The sequence below is a fragment of the Fringilla coelebs genome (assembly GCF_963513975.1).
Source record: "Fringilla coelebs genome assembly, chromosome: 22".
NCBI lineage: Eukaryota > Metazoa > Chordata > Aves > Passeriformes > Fringillidae > Fringilla > Fringilla coelebs.
Window position 1 is genome coordinate 5,545,496 of NC_140048.1, and position 21,209 is coordinate 5,566,704.

At 38.8% G+C, this 21,209-nt stretch overlaps 1 protein-coding gene across 5 annotated transcripts in view; it reads left to right on the forward strand.

The window, feature by feature from the left end:
• The window catches only part of VPS13D (vacuolar protein sorting 13 homolog D), a 102,003-nt gene that overhangs the window by 20,977 nt on the left and 59,817 nt on the right, over positions 1-21,209 (forward strand). For 3 of the 5 annotated variants that reach the window (XR_014616693.1, XM_084220363.1, XM_084220366.1), the window contains exons 24-42: positions 998-1,178; positions 2,511-2,693; positions 5,329-5,548; positions 6,017-6,227; positions 6,350-6,521; positions 7,548-7,660; positions 8,208-8,417; positions 10,535-10,797; positions 11,002-11,135; positions 11,404-11,559; positions 12,124-12,346; positions 12,650-12,724; positions 13,412-13,615; positions 14,066-14,155; positions 15,410-15,550; positions 16,760-16,882; positions 17,485-17,559; positions 19,798-19,903; positions 20,602-20,754. Coding sequence is in view for 4 of the 5 variants with exons in the window: in XM_084220363.1 (XP_084076489.1) it covers positions 998-1,178; positions 2,511-2,693; positions 5,329-5,548; positions 6,017-6,227; positions 6,350-6,521; positions 7,548-7,660; positions 8,208-8,417; positions 10,535-10,797; positions 11,002-11,135; positions 11,404-11,559; positions 12,124-12,346; positions 12,650-12,724; positions 13,412-13,615; positions 14,066-14,155; positions 15,410-15,550; positions 16,760-16,882; positions 17,485-17,559; positions 19,798-19,903; positions 20,602-20,754 (3,033 nt within the window). In the remaining variant the exon portion in view is untranslated. The remainder of the gene's footprint in view (positions 1-997; positions 1,179-2,510; positions 2,694-5,328; positions 5,549-6,016; positions 6,228-6,349; positions 6,522-7,547; positions 7,661-8,207; positions 8,418-10,534; positions 10,798-11,001; positions 11,136-11,403; positions 11,560-12,123; positions 12,347-12,649; positions 12,725-13,411; positions 13,616-14,065; positions 14,156-15,409; positions 15,551-16,759; positions 16,883-17,484; positions 17,560-19,797; positions 19,904-20,601; positions 20,755-21,209) is intronic. The other 2 variants (XM_084220364.1, XM_084220365.1) reach the window with 2 other exon arrangements.

The following is a 21,209-nucleotide window of genomic DNA, read 5'->3' on the forward strand; positions in this document are numbered from 1 at the left end:
TTCAAATATGACAGCAGACTGATTCAGAATTGAGTGTACACATTATCCTGCGGTGGAGTAGTTACTTTAAAAGCCACTGGTCTGATATAAAATCACCAAATGCCTAACTTGTATGCAGAGATTAAAGGTACATTCCAAATGCAGAATATTTCTATTTGCTTAGTTAAAACTCAGCATCACTTAAATGTACAAAATTTAGCAGTAATTAACACAAAACAAATTTTTCATGTCTGCAAATGAAATAGTGTTAATTACATGCTGTGAACGTTAGTGAGATCTGTCCTGGGACCAGATCAGTCTCATAATCTGAGTTCAATCCTCACAAGGGGCACCAGCTGTGGGGATGCCAGCTGTGGGTTCCACTGGAGACAGCAGTTCATGTTCACACTCAGGTGTTTATTATTTCTTATCAGTGAAACAGTCTCACTGCTGTGAGTTCAGCAGCTTTTCATTAAAAATGGCCAACAATCTCTTGGTACAAGGGCTTTTCAGACTAAACTATCTAATTAAGAGCTGACACCCAGATTATTTTCCCTTTTACCCCAATAACTGATCCCACAGAGCTGCAGTGCAGACTTTTCTGCCCAATGACAAAATGCCACCCAAACCCATGGAGAAGGAGGAAGAAGAAGCATGAAGAAGAAACCCAGGACAGCCCCCTGTGCCCTCCATCTTGCTCCCATCCACAACACCCTAAAAATCCCAAACCCTCAATTTCTCACCCAGTGATCCACCTGCACTGCTCTCCATAATCTATTTCACACTTTTGTGGATTCCAGTCTATCCTGAACTCTGGGAAACTTTCTCCATGGATGAGGGTCGGAGTCAGTGCTGCCCTGGGGGTCAGGGCACCCCAGAGCAGACACAGAAATATTCCCAGAGCCCTGGGTTTCTACAAAATCCTCTATATTACTATTTTGAATGCAGCAAAATGTCTAGTGCTGCTTCTAAAATGTAGCTAAGATTGGTAAATTTTACTTTTCCCCCCTTCTCACAGGTATGGGAGGCCAGACCCTCTGCTGCAGAGGGAGTGTGACATGCGTGTCACCCTGCGGATGGCCTCTGTCCAGTACGTGCACACCCAGCGCTTCCAGGCCGAGGTGGTGGCCTTCATCCAGCATTTCACTCAGCTCCAAGATGTCTTGGGCAGGCAGAGAGCAGCAATTGAAGGACAAACTGTATGTCTGGGCCTTTCTTCTGTTCTTTCCCAGCCTGTTTTTTGCAGTTGAAATGCAGTATATAATTTACGTTAATGCATCCACTCAAGTGAGTTGAAGTGGTGGGAGGTTTTAGGGTTTTGGTGTTGGTAGAGTGTTGGAAAACAACAGAAAAATGAACAAAACTCACACTCTGAGATACCCAAGGTGAAAAAGCCACGTTTATTTCCGGACCTTGATATTTATAGAATTCTAAAAGTGACCATGGATTGGAGGATGAAATTGCCACCTGTCCAACCAACAGCTCATCAGTTCTCCCCTCCTCCAGAAAGGAATGTAAAACAATCATTATTTACATGAAAAGTGCGTGAGACACTCCATTACAAAAATGTAAACATCAGAAGGCTTAGAAAAACTTCAGAAGAACAGGGTGACAGTAGAGATTTCTCAGGCTCATCTTGTAGTCAAGAGACCTTAATTAGGACAATCCTGCTGCTTTTTGAAAGTGCAGAATACCAAATTTACACATTCCTTAAAACTTCAGCACCTGGTTTCTGCAGGATGCACTGGAGAGAAAGGGTCAAGATGTTACCTTGTCTTACTCTCCACTGTTCACCAGGTGATAATACCTGAATTAGAAAAACCAAGTGAGAAGTTCTGTTCCACTCAGGTGTATGTCTCTGATTTAGTTTGATGGCTGGTAGTCTGAAAAAATCAGAACTTCTATGTGGTAGAATGTATGAATATAGAGATTGTAGAGCAAGATAGAGTATATCAATATAGAATATCTAGGACATGACAGAGTGCTGCAATAATCAGGGCAGCCATAGACCACATGGCCCAATGTGGGAGTAATTGATACAGTCAATAGTCTTTTAAAATAAGCTTCTCATAATTGAAGGAAAGACAGTGAATACTTGAATATTAAAATGCTTCATTGTGCACCAGGGAAGTTTGAATCTGATTTTGAAAGATCTGTTCTAAATGATGGAGTTTTGCTTTTTGTAAATAATTTTTTCTTAAGTAATTTGTTATGTAGTGAGCTGAATAGTGTCCTGCCTCTTAGTTCAGGGCTGAAAGGATGTGTCACTCCTGAGTGCTGCACCTCTTGCACAGGTTTTTCCTGTTTACATCATAATACTTTTTAAATGACCCTTTATTCTCTGCCTAAAACAAGAGTTTGAGGGGTTTTTGTTGTTTGCTTTGTTGTTGTTTGGTATAAACTCTTACCATACCTTAATTTTGTAAATTAAGGGGAAATGATCCTGAGTTCAGTACTAATCAGTGGAAAATTATCACCTGCTTCCTACAATTTTTGTCATTATTTTTTAAATGTGTTTTTGCACTTCCCAGGTGAGAGATAAAGCCCAGCGAGCTTCCCGAGTTCTTCTTGATATTGAGGCTGGGGCTCCTGTTCTGCTGATCCCTGAGAGCTCCAAGTCCAACAGCCTTATTGTAGCTAATCTGGGGAAACTGAAAGTGAAGAACAGATTCCTGTTTGCAGGAATGCCAGGGACCTTTTCATTAAAGAACAAGGTAGGAACATTCCTTCTTCATTTCCACTTCCAGTTTTGCTAGTTCTTGTGTTTTATTTCTAAATCAAAATTTTAAATGATTCTTAAATTTTATTTCATATATTGATTTTATAGTTCTGCTAATGAAAATCTGTGCTAGTGTGCAGGCAAAATAGATCTGCCTTGCTGCTGCTTGTGCTGTGCTGCCCTTCCTGTCTTGAGCTTACTGTCTGAGGCATTGGGGCAGAGGGGACACTGAGCTGAGAGTTTGGAGAGAGCAGAGGGACTGAAGGAGGCTGAACTCACTCCTGCTGCTCTGGTGAAGAATCAGGACCCAACTGGGTGCACACCTGAGTGTGGGACCAGGATGGGCTTTCAGCTCATCCTTTTTGGTTACTCCAGCTATTCACCACTTAAAATTTCCAGCGTGTGAACAGCAGGAAACAGGGGTCTGTGTTGGCTGAGACTTGCTCTCACACACTGCAGAACAGAATTGGGGTTTTTTTCTGCTCTCAGTGAAAACTGAGTGTGTGTAGTTGCTTTGGTGAGGTGAAATCATGGGAAAGGTTTCCAGTGGCTGTACATATGGCAAAGCACAGGACAGGAGCAGCTGGTGCTGCTCTTGAGAGATGCAGCTACAAAATCTGGGAGAAGGAAGATCCATCTTAGATGGCTTTCTATATCAAACCCATTCCACAAAACTGGGAACCCTCCAATTGGATTTTGAAGGGATTAGAATTTAAATGGACTAAATTACTGCAGTGGATTTATGGTGTGTCTGCTGCCTTCATCTGATTAGTATCTCCCTGTGTCTGCTGTAAGGAAATAGTGCACTGTGATGCTGAGATTATTTCCTGTACTGTAGTATGTTGATACAAGTACAGGTTTGTAAGCAGTAGACTTCTAAATTAAGTAGAGGTTTGTAAGCAGTAGATTTCTAAATTAACATTATAAGTTAAAGTGTGCACAATAATTTTATTTCAGCCTAAAAATACTGTGTTATATAGAACTGTAGAAATGTAGGTGTTTGAAATGAAATTAGGGGGGGTTTGGCTTTTTTTTTGTTGGTTTTGTTTTCATTTTTCCTCTATCCTATGTTTATTTTTGAGGATCGGATTTTACAAGGCAATGCATACAAGGATCCAGTTTTATTTGAGGTATTTCACATCCTTATGGCAGTGTTCAGGTGCTCCTCATTCATTCTATAAAAAAGAAAGTAGTCTGGAATTTAGCACTTAAAAAAGCTACTTCATTTATTAAAAATGATGTTTCTGTTCTAAAGGTTTTGCTGAATTCTGAATTGGATGTAAACTTTTTTGTGATGTGCTCTTTATGCATGTCTGAGGAGCTGCTAATTTGGATTTAATTGCATAAATTCATAGATTTATAGATGATGTGATGACTTTCCTTTGCATGTACTTTTCAGTCTTTTCTTTACAGTATGAATTTAAATGTTCATATCCTCAATTTTTTTTTTCTTAAAATTCTTGGTTGTGTTTACAATTAATTTTTCCATTTTTTTCTAATTTAAAAACCATGTAAGGCAATAAAATATTAACAATTAAAACCAGAAAGGGAAGTTTATGGTAGGGATTGATGTGATATCAGAGACTGGATCCAAAAGTAAGATGGGAAATTATAGTAACAATACAGGAGTCAGGGGCAAAGTGAGCAATCCTGGAGTAAGGGCTGAGTAAACCACTAGAGATGATTGCTACCTGCATGTGGAACAGGAGGTTCATTAATTGAAATGATTGACAGATTAATCCCAAAACTGGCTTTGGGCTATAAAGGTGGTGTGTAAACCTCTTCCACCAGACAAATCCCTGAGTGGTTGGGGCCATTCCAGCAAAGAAGGCTGGCAGATTGGTCAAGCAGAGTTTTTGGGAAAAGAAATTTCTAATCTTGATGTGACTCTTTTTTTGTAGTGAAATTTGCAGGTTTTTGATGCAAGACAGCTCATGAATTTCCACTGGATATGTGGTGGTGGGGACATGTCTAAAATGTTTAACATCAATATAAATGAATTTATCTTTCTTCATCTGTGAGTAATTTAACACTAAGTGTAGGGATTTATCCAGCCTTTACTGCAGGAGAATTTTGGGACACATTTTGGTGTGACAGCTGAAGTATTTAAGGGCATCAAATGTGCATGTGTAGAAGTGTCAGTTCACATATTGTAATAAAATATGAAGTTGCTGACATGATCTTGCAGAAATAATGATATATGTTTTTTTCATCACCTGAAAAACAGCTTTAAATATTTAACAGTCTTTATTCTGCAGAAATGTTTAATGCTGTCACATTCTTACCCCTCCATTTTAGTATTAATTTCGTGTACATGGGAGTATTTCAGTTTTATGCAGAACCCTCTGCTTTTGAATTAGTTTCTCATTGAAAAGATTCTACAGCTTTTTGAGTAAGGTTGCTGAAATAAACTTTTTTTACAAAGAAAATGTTCTCATCTGCTGTTAAGGCTATAGGAGAAAAGTTTGGCCATTTTTCTACAGCAGAGGGTACTGGCATTCCAGTAGCATACTTTCTACAGCAAAGATATTGTCATTCATTGTAATTTGTTGCAGCTTGAACATTGATGCATTGGTTCCTTAGAATTTAAGTCAAACATCTAATGTTAATTACAAAATTTCTTTCATTAGCAGGATTCTGTTCAATTTTCCTCTCCTATGGGAACCCCAAAACATAGTGTGAAGAAAACAAGTGCTGATGAGTCCAAACCAGCAATAGAAGGATTGGTCATGAAAAAATCCTCAGGAGCAAACATTTCTAGGCTGAAGAACGAGCCTGCAGTGAGCACATCGAGTAAGCAGCAGGGGCAGCCACCAAAGCTGCCTGTTGTCCCAAACCCTGAGAGCCCAGGTATGTGAGAGCTCTAGGAACCCCTTGGAGCTTCTTTTGCCTTTTTGTATTTTTTGTGCAATAGTACAATGACATACTGCTTTGGTCTTATGTGACACTGAAAAGGTATGAGGCTCTGGCTCTGAAGATTGTAGATTGGAGAATAAATGACTTCTGAGCTTTAAGGCTGATTTTTTGCAGCTTAAAGGATTAAGGAGTTGTAGTTCAGTTTCTGGAAGAACAGTCCTGCAAATTGGGTGTGTTTTGAGATGCATATTGCACACATACAAGGAGTGTACTTGGACTCCTAATTAGGAATTTAGATTGACCTGTGAATGAGCTTGGTATCTGCTAGTTACAGGTATTGATGAACATGAATAAAATTTTAAAAAAGTGGAATAAAATCAAAACTAAATTAAAAGTAGGTGGCATTATTTTGCACAGATTCTATTTTTCTTCCTTAATGTGTTATCTCCTGTGTACTTGCAGAGGATCACATCTGCCTCTTAGACTGCATTGTAGTTGATCTGCAGGACATGGACATCTTTGCTGCTGAAAGATACCAGAGAGAGTATTCCAAGGCTGTGGAAGATACCAGTGCAGATTTGAGCTTTCCATCCTACTTGGTGAGGCAGACAGGAGGGAGCCTGCTGACAGAACCCTTCAGACTGAAGTTAAAAGTAGAGAGAAATTTGGACAAGTGAGTTTAAACAGGGTCACTTTATGCTGTCACCTAGAGCAGTGTTTTTGTGTCCTAAAGGTCTTGCCTGCTGTTGGAGCTCCTGGAAGCACTGAGGTTTTCTCTTTTTCTCTTTGTTGCAGAGAGCTGAGTCATGCTGTTGCAGACATTTCAATCCATGGCAACCTGTCCTCAGTGCATTGCTCTCTGGATCTGAACAAGTACAAACTGATCCGTGGGCTGCTGGAGAACAACCTGGGCGAGCCCATCGAGGAGTTCATGCGCCCCTATGACTTGCAGGATCCAAGAATTCTTGTAAGGATCTCTGTGCACCTGAAATTCTTTTGAAATATCTGGGGTTGTGTCTTGGTTTGGAAAGACAGGTGTGTGCTAAGGAAGGCAGGAGCCTCCCCTGGAATGGAGAATGTAAACCCTCCCCAACCCTCCAAATTGCTACAGATTTTAAATTAAGGGGCTCTCAGGCAACAAAAATTATGGGAGCAGGAATAACAGTTGTTTAATAGGGAAGAAAATAAAAAGGTAAAATAAACAATGCAGCAAACCAAACCAACACTGCCAGAGCCAGAACACAGCCTGACACCCTGTGGGTCAGTGTGCTGGCAGCAGGGCCATTGGAATTGTGGCTCAGCCCTCCTGCAGTGCCAGGGGTGGTTCTGCTGGAGCAGGGATCCTGGAGAAGGTGCAGTCTGCCTCTGGAGATCCAGGGGCAGAGGCAGCTGCTGCTCCTCTGGGAAATCCAGTGGAGAAGCCGTGCTGGTGTTCCAGAATCTCCAGATTATATCCAGGCAGGAATGCTTGGCTCCTCCCTCTGGGCTCACATCTCCAGATTATATCCAGGTAGGAATGCTTGGCTCCTCCTCCTGGGCTCACATCTCCCAGTGGGATGCTGTAGCTCTTATCAGCCATGCAGGGACATTCCAGAGCCTGTTATCAGCAGGTGTCTGCCCAGAGGGAGGAATAGTTGTGGAAGAGATAAGGAAAACTGCCCACTTGACAAAAGACAACTGCCATCCAGACAACTGCCATCCAATCTGGAAAAGGGTGGTTGCTGATTTTGCTGATGGCAGCAATATTTTAAGGACAAAGAAGTTCTAGACCAGTACTGTGAAAATGGGTTAATGGTCATTTTCAAGTTAAAGGCCACAGTGTTGTGAAATGTGACATTTCCCCAGTAAGGGTTAATGAAAGTATTGATGAAACCATTTGGAGAAGAAGGACACCACACAAAAGCTGTTTACATTTTTCTGAAATACAGGTTAATTCAGAGATCAAAGTTAAGCAGATGCTCTGAAAAAGAATGTTGGTGTTTTCCACTTTCAGACAGTTTTGAGTGGAGAAGTGTATACTTCCATGTCATTCCTCATTGACATGGTGAATGTGAGCCTGGAACTGATGGATCCAAAGGGAAAAGATGGAGCCAGCTCTTTAGCCAGGTATGAATGTTCTTCTTTTACTGAATACCTTGTCCTAAATACTATGCTCATGTGAAAGATACAGTACAAGAATTAAAATAATATGTGTAATTACAATTTAGTAATGTAGTAAAATGGAATTTCTTAATTAGAGTCCAAACTGGGACTTTGAGCTGCTCTGAAAGATGAAAGGGAAGGACACTGTTCAAAAGATACGGTCTGTCTTTCCACTTGTCCTTGAAATAACAGTCCAGCAATCAGTACTTGCCCAAAAGAAATAGTATTTTAATTAAGAAAGCAAAACAAGGGAAGGTTAAAAAAGCAGATTTCTGCTGTGTTGGCTTGTTGAGATTTTTTAAATCCAGAAGGCTTTTTATCTATGGAAAATATTACATAGATAAACAGATCTATTTTCTATCTCTATGACATGGGACTTGATTGTAGTTGGTTTAGAAAATACCTAAATGAAAGATTTCAGCAGTGTGCCATACTTGTAAAATAAGTGACTTCAAGGAATAAATAAACTGAAAGTCTTTTGGATGTGTTGTTTTGCATTTTATTCTCCCAGGTTTGATTTTAAGAAATCCAAGTTGCTTTTTGAAAGCTCTTCAGATGGAACAAAGTCTGTAAATCTGGTCTCTCATTCCATGATGGCCTTTGACACTCGTTATGCTGGACAGAAATATGCTACAGGCCCCCCAAATGTCTTCAATTGCATCTTTCAGTCATCCAAGAACACCAGTAGCCCAGGAGCAATCCAGATTGAATTGCATTTCAGGTTGGTAATTCTGGGATTAGTTTGTTTTTAATAATGACATCATCAGTATTGTCCTGGTTTTAATACATCTGTAGATAAACTTGGGGCCATTTTATTTCCATCTGATGACATTTTTGAGGTGATCAGTGGTACTTGATAGATTGAAATCTGCAGTTATTAATTCTCTGGGAGTTGTTGGATTTTTTTTTCTTTTTCACTTATTGCAATAAAATTTAGGTTTGAATGTGTATCGGATCAGATGAAGGTTTGACCTATTAAAATCAATAGTGCTTAAAGCTTGATAAGTCTGGCCTATCCCTTGTATGTGTGCATAAAACCAGTTTGGAGAATTTGTAATATAAGATGCACAAAAGCTGTTTCCCAGCAGGTGTCACACATGGTTTTCTGAGAGCATCAAATACTGACAGAAACAGCACCTCTTTCAAAGACAATCTCTGTGTTTTCTTCTATCTTCTGTCCAACTGGTTTATCTTACCTGTTTTGATCCAATTTAGTATTGAAATTTGGAATATAAAGTATGTCAGTATTTACCTGTATCAGCATGGTGGTTTTTTGAGGAATGTTAGCTGTCACAAAAAGGTGAAGTGAGATGAGCAGAGATGTTGCTTTCACTTCTGATCTGATTTACTGACCAAGCTCAGCTTCCTCACTCTCATTCATATAAGTATGATGGATGCCTTCTGGAACAGTTGCAGGAGTAATGTAGAAAAAAAATTGTGGATTGTTTTAGTCCAGTAGAAAATTTTAGAGACAATTTTTCATAAAAACCAGCTAAAGAATCTTGGCAACTGAGAGATTTTTTTTTTTTAAAGATTTGGATGCTGCATTACGGTTTTAGGTACCTAAAAAATGTGTTCAGAAAGAAGCCAACATTTCAATTTGATTAAAACTAAAATGGGATGTACTAAAAAATACAGCCTAAAAAAACCCCAGATGGTTTTCACAGAACTGTTGAGTCAGTAGGCAGCTAGATTAGACACAGTTAGGGAGTTTGCACAGTACAGCCTAATCTGCTTTATGAGTGAGAGTTTCAGGAATCTTCTTCCCAACTGTTGTGATTTTAAATTTCAGCTGCAGCAGCATGTGGTCTGTTTTTAGTGGTGAGAGCATCCTTGGCAGAAGATGCAAGGGCTGGCAGAGCTCAGTGATAGTGTTGTACTGGCTGGTGCCTCTTGAAATATCCTGGAGAGCCAGGGAGGGTTAGAGGCTTTTGCTGTTGGAAGCAGCACAGGCAGAGCCTGCTCCCCACTAAGGCATCACAGTTCTTTGGAGATTTTATAGTTCACAGTGTGCTGGATTGAAAATTGTTTCATGGTATTTAAGCACTTAGATGATTTTCCAGTTAGCATGATCAAATGTAAGTGGTATTCCAGATCACGAAGCCAAACACTTTATCCCTCCTGGCCAGACCTTCAGAATGGGATGCTGGAAGCTCAGGCAGGCTGACATTTTTTCTGAATGACAAAGCTTCCTGTGCTGCAAAATGGTGTCAGGGTATGAGAGGAAATTCATGTTGTACCCCTTATCTCGGAGCCAGGTCTGAGTTTCACACACAGAATGTTAGGTTTGATACCCAACAGACATAAAATCATAATAAAAGAAGGTTTTAAATCTGAGATTTTGAAAATTAATCTTGATAATGTAAGTGTGTTAAAGGACATTTTACAAATTTCCTGTCGTGTAGTTTTTCAGTTCATCTCTTGTATCATTATGGCTTAGAATTTGTGCAGTTAAAATGTGCTGGGGTTCTTTGGGTACAGCAAATTGCTGAATTTCAAACTGTTTAAAAATATATATATGTGTGTGTGTATATTAAAAATGTATATATATATATATATAAATGTGTGTATATAGATAGGAGTTCAAACTCATATATATAGGAGGTTTTATATATATAAATGTATATATATATAAAATAGAAATGGGTGTATATATATAAAAAAATATATATAAAATATATAAAAATGTATGTATGTATTTTAAAGGCCAGACACTGTAAACCAAGTGTATGCCTATAAAATGCCATATGAATCTTACTAGATACTGATAGTTGTCAGCACAATTTTAAATATTTACAGGTTGTAAAGTTCACCTGTGTGATTCTCTCTTCTTAAAAGGTCTACTAAGGATTCCTCCAGTTTCACAGTTGTTCTGAACAATCTTCGTGTGTTCCTGATATTTGACTGGCTGTTACTGGTCCATGACTTTTTATGTACTCCTGGAGACACCAAAAAGAGGGAAAATCCCCATTCCCGGCAGCGAAGCTGCATCAGCGACACAAGTGTGGTTCCCAAAGCTGTGAAAAGTGGAGTGGTCACCAAACGTTCCTCACTCCCTGTGACAGCAGAAAAGCAGCTGGAAGTGAAGGTTAATGTGACAGGTAAATGTGCTCTGCTCTGATGCTTTTGTTTTTCTCATTGAGGAAGTTTGTTTTTCTCATTGAGGAGTTTTTCTCATTAAAAGCTCTGTGCTGGTGTAAAGACAGCTCCATTAAAGGAAATCAAGAAACCTGCTACAAATGGCTAAAGTACCTTAATGATATTGCCAACTGCCCTGTTAGTTATTTGTCTGTTTTTTGGTTAAGGAACTGAATTTGTGGTTGTTGAAGACATGTCCTGCTTCGATACCAATGCAATTATTCTGAAGGGAACAACTGTTCTCACTTACAAGCCCAAGCTGATAGATCGTCCTTTCTCTGGCAGTTTGTTTGGCATTGAGGTAAGGAAAAGAAATTTGCTTCTGTATAACATCTCAAATGAGAGGAGTTTACTATAAATGTATATACAAAAGGAATAGTCCACAAAAGCTTTCCCAAGTTTGTTGGTTTTTTATCAAATGCTCTCATTTTACAGCAGTTCTGAGAATAGTTTAATATTGTTTCTGTTAAAACATTGTAAGACTTAACTGTAGCCTCAAAATATTGCTAGTTCTTGCCAGTCCTGTTATCTCAGTTCATAATTTTTTAAAAATCATTTGCAATTTTTAGGTGTTTTCATGCCGGTTAGGAAATGAGCAAGAGACTGCACTGTCAATTATTGATCCAGTACAGATTCATGTGGAACTTATTGGGAATTCTTCCTATCCAATTGGTTCAGGACTGCTGGATGCTTTCAATAGTGAAGATTTTCCTCCTATTCTAGAGGTAATATTAAAAGCCTGAATAAAACTGTGCAGTAGAGAATTCTGGCAGAAATATTTTTATGCCCAAAGATTCAAAAGCATAAGAGAGTAGGGTAACTTTTTCCTGAAATGGAAAAGGAAAAGAAAGAAGCATGTAGAAAATGCTCTTAGTGGTAATGAAAAAGTGATTTATGGGATATGTTGCAGAGATTAATAGTGGGGGAAAGAAATGGGCTGATTATCTAGGCTGATGTTATATAGTTTACTAATAGCTGAAAGGAAATGATATTTTTCTATATTTTCTGTTTCTAATTGTTAGGACCTATTAGAGGGGAATTATATTTAAAGAATTTTTTACCATTATATCAAAGTAAAACTTCTTTTCCCTGTGATGGAATGCTTTTGGTTGTTGGCAAATAATAACAAGTTTGGTAAATTTATTATTGGATCTTTAAAACAGCATGGTGATCAGACTGTAACACTAAATTTTGTCTTCCTTTGGGAAAAGCTTTATTAATATCTGAAGTATTTAAGAAAAATGTGTAGAAAAAGGCAAGTGAATGTTATATTCTAATTTTTCATTTAGATTCAGTTGCAAGCACTGGATATCAGACTGTCCTACAATGATGTTCAACTCTTCTTGGCAATTGCAAAGTCAATTCCCCAGCAGACAAGTGCAGCTCTGCCCGACTCAGCTGCCTCAAATGCTGGGAGTGCTGCTGATCCCTCCAGTTCAGCTCTGGGGCACGAGAACTCCTTGCTTCATGAAACCAGAGATGGATCCAAACGTGGGCTGGACCCTGTTCTTGGTATGTTTTTCACTGTTGGAGTGAAGCCATCCTTACACCTAAGGGAGGTTGCTACGAGGTGAAGCTAATCTATGTGCTGAACACCAAAGGTGTTGGTATCTTCATGGGCTGGAACTTCCTAATAATGGCATTGTCCTGATGATGCTGTAACAAACATAAAAGCAGGCCTGAATCATGTGCTTTGCTATAGCTGCAGTCTTAAATAAACAAACCCCTATTTTTCATACAGATGTATCTTGATTTTAGCAATGAAATAAGTAGATAACTGTCAAGGATTGATGCCTGGTTAACTGTTCATTCCAGAAGCCCAGCTGGCTCGCCTCCAGGAGCTGGGATTCACTCTGGAAGATTGTCGTAAAGCTCTTCTCGTCTGCCAAGGTAACATCAGATATTCTTAGCAGGGGTTGGCACATTGTTCATATTACCTTAATTGCAATTAAGTAAAACCTTTAGACTGTCAGGTGGCTATGCACAGGCAGTGTTTCCTTCTTTAGAACAACTTTGGCTCTGTGCTGGCCTTTAGTTTTAAACACTTTTCTTCCTATTCTGCTGTTGTGTAAAATTCACCCCCCAGGGATTCTTTCTGCCCTTTGGGATTCATGTGTGGGGTGCTTGAGTGTATTTTTGTTTGGGTGTTTTAGTTGTGTTCAGGTTGGTAATTTTTATGGTGTACCAATTTCTTGCTATTCCACATCTCTTCCTCTTGAGAGCATGTGTTTTTGTTTCTCCTTTTTAAATTCATATTTCTCTAGTTCTACATGCAGTACCTGAAAAGAAGACAAAGCTTTACCACAAGTGATTCTTTTTTCCTTTAGCACTGTCATGCTTCCCACCTTATATATAGGCATGCATAATGTTACAGATTTTTATTGCATTTGCAAACTTCAAAATACATTTCTTACTCTTAAGATATACCAATGTCTTTATAATCTTCTCATTATTCAAGTACTGCTGAGAATATTTTCTTAGGAGAGAGGGAGTTAGTTTCCTTCTATATGATTTTTATTAAGTACATGTCTTTGAGAAAGTAGGTGATGATTGATTGGTTGTTTGCTTCTATCTAAGGTGACTTGAAAAAAGCAGCAAGTTGGTTGTTTAAGAATGCTGAACCTCTGAAATCAGTTTCCCAGACTTCTGGTCGAGATAGCCAGGGGATTTTGCCTTTCCAGTTCATCTCTGGAGTGGAAATCAAAGCAGAAAGTGTTTGCATCTGCTTTATAGATGACTGCATGGACTGTGATGTTCCCCTGGCTGAATTAACCTTTTCTTGTGAGTATCTGGTTCTGCCTTGACATAAAATGATTGTCAGTTTTGGGTTGTTCAGCATCATGCTCTTGTTTGTCAGGACCTGTCAAATTTCAACTGACACTGTCTTGGTGGTGGTTGTGTGGGATATTGGGGGTTCCTTTTTCTTTATTTCTCTTTGGTTTAAGGTTTGGTTTTAAGAAGATTACAGTCTTTTTAGGGTTAAGATTCTGTTTTCCCCTTTTTACATCACATAACAAATGAAATCTGTCCTGAGCAGAATCCTAGGGAGGCTCTGTAAGGTGTGGCTGTCAGCAAATATTATTGGAAGAGTATTATGATAAGCTTTTTGTACCATTTCAGTTTAAAAGACAAGAAAAAACCTTCCATTGCTTACTTGACAGATCAAAAAAATCAGGAAACTTGATTGTTTTGCATTAGTTTAAATTTAATTTCTTTTTTTTTCCCCCACAGGTTTAAATTTTCTCCAGCATTTGAGGACCAGCCCTGAAGGCTATGCTCGTTTTACCCTCTCTGGAGATTACTACAACCGTGAGCTTTCAGGTGAAATGCCCTGGGGGGTCTTTTCTTGTTTAAGTTTAGGAAACAGCCTTTCCTGCTACAGAAGCCTGAGGTTCACCCTCTGTGAAATGCCTCTAAGGGAGTAGGGAAAGGTTGACTTTTGGGACTGTGTGTGTGAGACAGTGTGATCCTAGACAAGACATCCTGATTTGAGATCGTTGGAGGGATGTGGAAAGTGGAGATTTGGCTGATATGAAAGTGACACTCGGGTTTTCAAATGGAATTGCATAAAACAGTTATCCAGCAAAATAACAGTTTTATAACAAGCTGTCTCTGCATTCTCTTCTCCTCTTTAATTGTTTGGTAGATTCAGTTTATTACATATTTCATGTGCAGGCAGGTGATTAGGCAGAAGACAAAGGATTAACATAAGAAGACCATCACAATTTATGTTTAGATACAAAAAAGCAAGTTAGGCCTCAATACAGCCAGATACTGACAAAAGAAGTAATCTAGTTGTGTGGATTTTTTAACTTAGAAACTAAATTTTCTGTTAATCACTGGTGACAAGCACTCAGGAATTATCTGTTGATACCATGGGGGGTTTTTGTTTTGTTTTAAAAAATACTTTGTTTTTAAAAATATGTAGGGTTGTCACTATAGGACGCGAAACAACACGAGCACACACACTGCTGCTCTCAAGGTGAAGAAGAAGGAAGTTTTATTTTCTGACTCCAACATTTATAGTTTTCCAAAAGAAACAGTGGATTGGAGGGTTACAATGCCACCTCTCCAATGACACTGGACAAACCAACAGTCCATCAAATTTCTCCTCCTCCATAAAAGAATGCAAAACAATAAAGTGTGTGAGAAAGTTCATTACAAGAATGTAAACATCAGAAGGCTTAGAAAATCTTAAAAAATCAGGGCAACATAGGGTGTTTCTTTTAATAGCTTCTAGACTTTTATCTTTTGAGATACTGAATAATCACCAACTTAATTTTGTGAAAATCATTGTTAAAGCTATTTGAGAGCTAGCTTTAATATAGAGCAGTAATTGCCTTCTAGTGCTTTAATTGGAACTAAGATATTTCTGTGAGACCCTACACTCAGAATACCTGGACTTAAAGGAGGAGCTGGACCAGATTTGTATTAGGTATTAAATTAAATCCATAGCTTGCGACTTCATCTTGAACACAGATTAAAAGTCAAGGACCTAATTATGCAAATTTCTTTATTAAATATGTAAAGAGCATTGCAGTGTGGTCTCTAAAGATGCTGGTTTGTTTCTCTCAGGGTGGGAGCCATTTATTGAGCCGTGGCCTTGCTCAGTGTCCTGGCAGCAAGAAGCTTCGAGCCGCCTGCAGCCATCCCGCCTGAAGCTGGAGGTGAAGGCCAAGCCACGCCTGGATATCAACGTCACCTCTGTGCTCATAGGTATGTGGGAATGTTCCCTGAGAGCAGCACTCCACAGTCTGCTTTTCACTACTGAAAATGACAGACATCTCTAATGAAAGTGCTGCTGGCATCCCCTGGAGGAAGTGGGATTGGCCCAAGTCCCTCCAGGATACCGTACCAGGTGTGTGTGTAGGCAGCCTATGTTCTATCAGATGTTGTGAAAATGTAAAGACATGAGCTGCAGATGTTAGAGGTTAGTAGGAATTCTTTCTCTGGTCATATGAATTCTATCAAGTTTGCATGGTATTTGAAATTTATTTTTAATCAGAAACAGGCTTTCATCTAAAGCTTTCTGTATTTCATAGGACTTAAAAATATTTTGATAAGCTCATCATTTTTCAGTCCATTGACAGGTGTAGTGGGGAGCTGCTCATTTCTGTTCTTCAGTCTCTGAGTACCTGAGCTGTCAATGACCCGCCTTTGGAAATCAAAATATTTCGTTCATCAGTAACTCCAATTTCATGTGAGCTTCTGCATTGTGGAGCTCCAGTTGTGTGCCTTCCCCAGGAAAATTGTTGTTCATTCAGAATGATTTGGTGGGCACAATAAAAGAAATGCCAGCAGCTGAGCTTGTAGGTGTAACAGAAAAGCTTTTGTTGATCTTTCTCTCCCAAGGAGAATCCTCCCAAGAATCTTCTCTCCCAGGGAGAACCTGGGGGCTTGGCAGAAAGAGGGGGAGCCAGGGTGGCAGGAGGAGAAGCAAATCACCAATTCCTATGATGGTGCTTTTTAAAAACAGTGATGATAAGCAGTGAGGCTGGTTTGTGATTAATACTGTGCCAGAGGACTCAATGGTGTCTTGATATTTATGCAGGAATGTGTATGTGCCTCTTGAAATGAAGCAAACCCCAAAACCCCTGGGAAGTACTTCTAATATGAAAATATTTAAGGTTAATTGCCTTGGCAGGGAGGGCTCTTAGATTGACAGAGGAGTATCTTAAGAACATGAAATTCCACTGACAGTTTTTTTTTTAAATAAAATCTTAGGGATATTTTTTTTAAGACACTGCTGTGCTTTTATGAGCAGTTGTTTGTCTTTAACTTATGTGACTCAGAGAAAAAGCAGCAAAATGAAACTTCTGCTGTTAAAGTGAAGTAACTTGAGTGTGATGAATTGAACACACTTTTCAATGACTTTGTTTACTGCCACCTTGAAGACATTGGCTGTCTGTGCTTACATTCCTCTAGAGCAATACACACGTACCAAGCAGTCCTGGATGGAAGATTACTGTAAACAGGACAAAGAAGTGAATGTAATCAGCTCAGAAGATTGGATGGGTTCTTCAGTGGATCCCCCATGTTTTGGGCAGAGTATGTTGGTCATTAATCACACTTTATTTGAAACAGACCTGACACACACAGTCATCTGTCTAATGTATTGCAAACTTAAGTATTTTGACTTCACAGAATGCAGTGATTTGTTAGATATGTTGGGAAAAAAAAAAAGGACAAAAAAGCTGGTTTTTGTTCAGATATGTTCAATTATTTTAAAACAAAAAGCTTTCTGAGTGCTTAGCTTTGAGTAAGCTTTGCACTGCTAGTTCTGCTTCCTTTCTGTCTGCCACTCTGAGTTAATGAGCAGAATTAAGGCAGAGTGTTGATTTTTGGCTGTGTGCAGTTCAGAGAGAATCCTTTTCTTTCTGTACCCCGAAGACCTAAATAAATGAGTTTCTGGAAAAAATTACTGTATTCTTTGTGAAATAATCACCCAAGTAATAGCTCTTTTCAGCTTATTTTCTCCCAGAGTTCCTTCTGGAAGGAACTTTGTCAATTCAAATGCCAGTTTAGTGTAAGCAAACAAGTAGAGACTCCTAATTGCATGATGTCTATCTTCCCTTATGCATGCAGGGGAAGATTTACCTTTATTTGTGTGCATTTTCTTACCTGCTGACTTTGTCTTTCCTGTCTGCCAGGCCTTCCTCTTGTCTACCTTAGAACTAGGAGTACAGCCAGTTTGACTAACCTAGAGCATCAGATCTATGCTAGAGGTACTGTACAGCACACAGACTCCAAAAGCTGGTTTTCTTCTTTGGAAGGCTCTTGCACAATAAATACTGTGCTGTATGTGGGACTTGCTGGTAGATTGGCCTCTGTTTTTAAAAATAAAACCAAAAAACTCTCAAGCCAAAGAATACAACAGCTATTTTTGTTTTAGTCTGCTAAATTTAGTTTTTCATCCTATCATTCCCTGGGTTCTTCAGGAATGAATGGAGAAATATAACCCAATGAAGGAAAACTGTCTTTGTGAGGAAGGTTGTGTGAATTGTTGACTATTCAGTGTCCCTCTTCAAGAGGGACAGTACAGTGGGATTAAAAATAGTGTAATAATATCACAATATTTAATTTATATTCTAAAAATATCCACCATTATCTTCAATATACATATTTATGCTTAATTTAGCATATTTAGGTACTTAAAACTGTAGCTTTCAGATGCTTCAGAAGCACAGGCTGTTTTCAGTAAGCCTTAGGAAGAAAAGCATTCCTAATAAATAATTTGTTAATTTGTTTGGGTTCTATTTGACAGGACTGGTTTTGGGCAAACCAAGCAGGATAAAGTAAGATTTTTCATTTTTTGACGTTATAGAAAACAGAGAGCATACTTCATAAATATATAGCCCTATAGAAAAGTTAATGGAGGGGAGGACAGAAAACTTTCTAGAAATCTACATCTGTTTCCTGTTCGACTGCCATTAGTAATATTTTCTCTGAGTTTAAAGAAAAAACAAAATGGAAAATTTTGGGTTGATTTTTATGAAATATTTTCTGGGATTTTTTTTTTTCCCCCAAAATCAAACAAGCAGCAAAAGATCTAATATTCATTGTTTGGCTTTTAGTAGGGGTTGCAGCTAAATTACTAAACTAATTATTACAAAATCCTCCTGGTAATGATAGTATTTTTTTTCAGGCAGTAGTCTCAAAATGCAACTTTTACATTTCTTTTGAAATCAGGCCATAGTCCCAAAAATCCTTTTTTTGAAGTCTCCAAAGATAAATTGGCAATAGATTAAACACCAGAGTAAAAGTTCATTTGGCTTCTGGAATGATTTTGTAGAACCTGGGATAGCCAAAACATTATATAAACTGAAACTCAACACTAAAAACATGTATTTGCTTTTGGCAAAAATCAGAGTTTTGATTTTCAAGGATTTCATCTTCTTGCTATTTAATTGGAAATCACTTTCTCTGTAAGCTTAAGATAAGATTTAAGTCTCCATGGACAATGTGAGGGTCCATAGGGATTTGTTGATCTGACAGAAAGTTGTGTGTCATGATCTGTAACTCCTTCCAGAACTTTCCTGCCCTCCCCACATCATCCCTGCTTGCCTCTGGAAACCTTTTGGAGCAACTTCAAATCAGGCCTGGGGAGGAGATTTCTGTCTTACCTTTTGTTTAAGCAACTGATTTATTGTGTGTGCCTTCTTTCCACTAATCTCATACTAAAGATGTTGTGTATTGAGGTACCAGACATTTATCTTCCTCTTTAAGTAAATTACTGGACTTTGACAGGGGTTTTTCTGTGTCCAAACTCAGTAAGTGTTTTCACAGATTTCATGCACTAGTGTGGAAGATGGGAGTAGCACTTGTGTGCCTGTTAGAAATTTGTGCTTAGAAAAAGTTGACCATGGGAGAGGTATCTTCTTCTGCTGTTTTGCTGTCCCAGCAGTTGAACAAAACCAGATTGCCTTTGTTTGCTCTCAAATTATTTTCCATATTTCAGTAGGCTTTATCCTGTATAGGAAAATATTTCTTGTTCAAGCTTTGAAATAAAACTCCCTTTAAGGGGGATAGTGGCTAACCCTGTATTTGTCACATTAAATGCAACATAAATCCTAATTATGAGTGAAGGTGTGTTTAGTATTTCATGAACATTTGGATGTACATAAAAGGTTTCTGATCATGCTTGGGTTTGTAGTTAGATTTTCTACATGTTAGGTATGACTGAAGGCATAGTATTTTATAAGGTTTGATATAAAGAAACAGAAGAACATGTAAATTAAGCTCAGTTCCAAGGGGGATTGATGTATGAGAAGAATGTCTGTTAGTTTTGTACCATTTCTGTAGTAGTTACTAATTGTAAAAGCTTTGCAGTTAATCTGATGTCCTGTTTCTTTGTTTTTAGTTAGTGCAGGTTGTGGTTCTCCAGCCATTGTATCTCATCCCACATAAACATCTGATGAATGTTTCTCAGGGGCATTCAGACAAGTCTGTGTTGTGTTTTGTAGCTGAAATGAAGACCCCAAAGCGCAGGCAGCCCTTCGTCCCCTTTGCTCTGAGGAATCACACTGGCTGCACTCTCTGGTTTGCCACCCTGACTACAACCCCAACCCGGTAAGGAGCTCTTTGGGGGATCACTTCAAACATATTTGTGTGGCTCCTCTTCCATGTCAGCCAATATCTGTTGTTTTCAGTGCTTTTGTTTTGCAGACACTTCCAGTTTTACTCAGTTAAGAGCCTCTTCTGTGACACAGAGATAGGTTTATTATTAAACAAAAAAGCTTTTTTTTTTCCAAGAGACCTAGCAGAATATGGAAAGCAAGTCAAGTACATTCATGGTGTGAAAGTGTTCACTGCAGGACTGAGGCAGACTTAAAAAGCACTGACAGCTTCAAGTAGTTATTGTGTTTGTGGGGAATGGAAGGAATGATGAATCTGACTCCGTGTTCTCAGAACGTTAATTTATTACTTTATAATACTATATTATATTAAAGAATACTATACTAAAGAATACAGAAAAGATAATAATGAAAGCTCTCTCTCCGGAGTCCTGACACAGCTTGGCCCCTATTGGCCAAAGAGTGAAAACAACTCACAGCAGAATGCAATGGAACAATCACCTGTGGGTGAACAATCTCCAAACACATTCCACATGAGCACAACACAGGAGAAGCAAATGAGAGAATAATTGTTTTCCTTTTTTCTGAGGCTTCTCAGCTTCCCAGGAGAAAAATCTTGAGGGAAGGGATTTTTCCAGAGAATGTGAATGCCACAAGAGGTCATGTTGTGAAATGCTGTGCTTCTCTCCCCAGGGCTGCGCTGTCTCATAGTGGGAGTCCAGGTGTTGTTCCTGAGGAGAACGGGACGTTGCTGGGTGATGCCCATAATGTCAGTGAATGGCAAGAGGTTATCACTGGGGAAGAGGTTCCGTTTGAGTTTGAAACCAGAGGGAAACTCAGACACAGGTGAAGGGACCAGGCCATGAGATGTTCTGACACTCTCGTATGTGGAACACACAGGTTCACAGTTGTGAGGGCGCTGGCAGGTGTCACGTTAAAAGTGGATTTCTGTAAAATTTACTGCTAATGTTTAGTTTCTGTTTTTAATACTCTTGTATGGAGTGAAATTATAATTTCTCTGGTAAAGCAGCAACGGTTGCTGTTGTGGCAGCTATTCCTATATGTGAGTTGGATCGTTATAAGCTTTTAGAAGAACTTGGGGAACTCAGTTACAAATCAATGTCCTTTATTTTAAAGGACTACTGGGGTGGTATTGGTTGTTATCAGAAATAAGAACCAGAGCTTGTTAACAAGTACACATAGCATGCTTTTATTTTTGCAACATAGTTATGTGTCTGTGTTCCTTAGGAAAGGTGGAGTAATTAAACATAAAATCAGGTCCATCTATCCATGAAATGGGA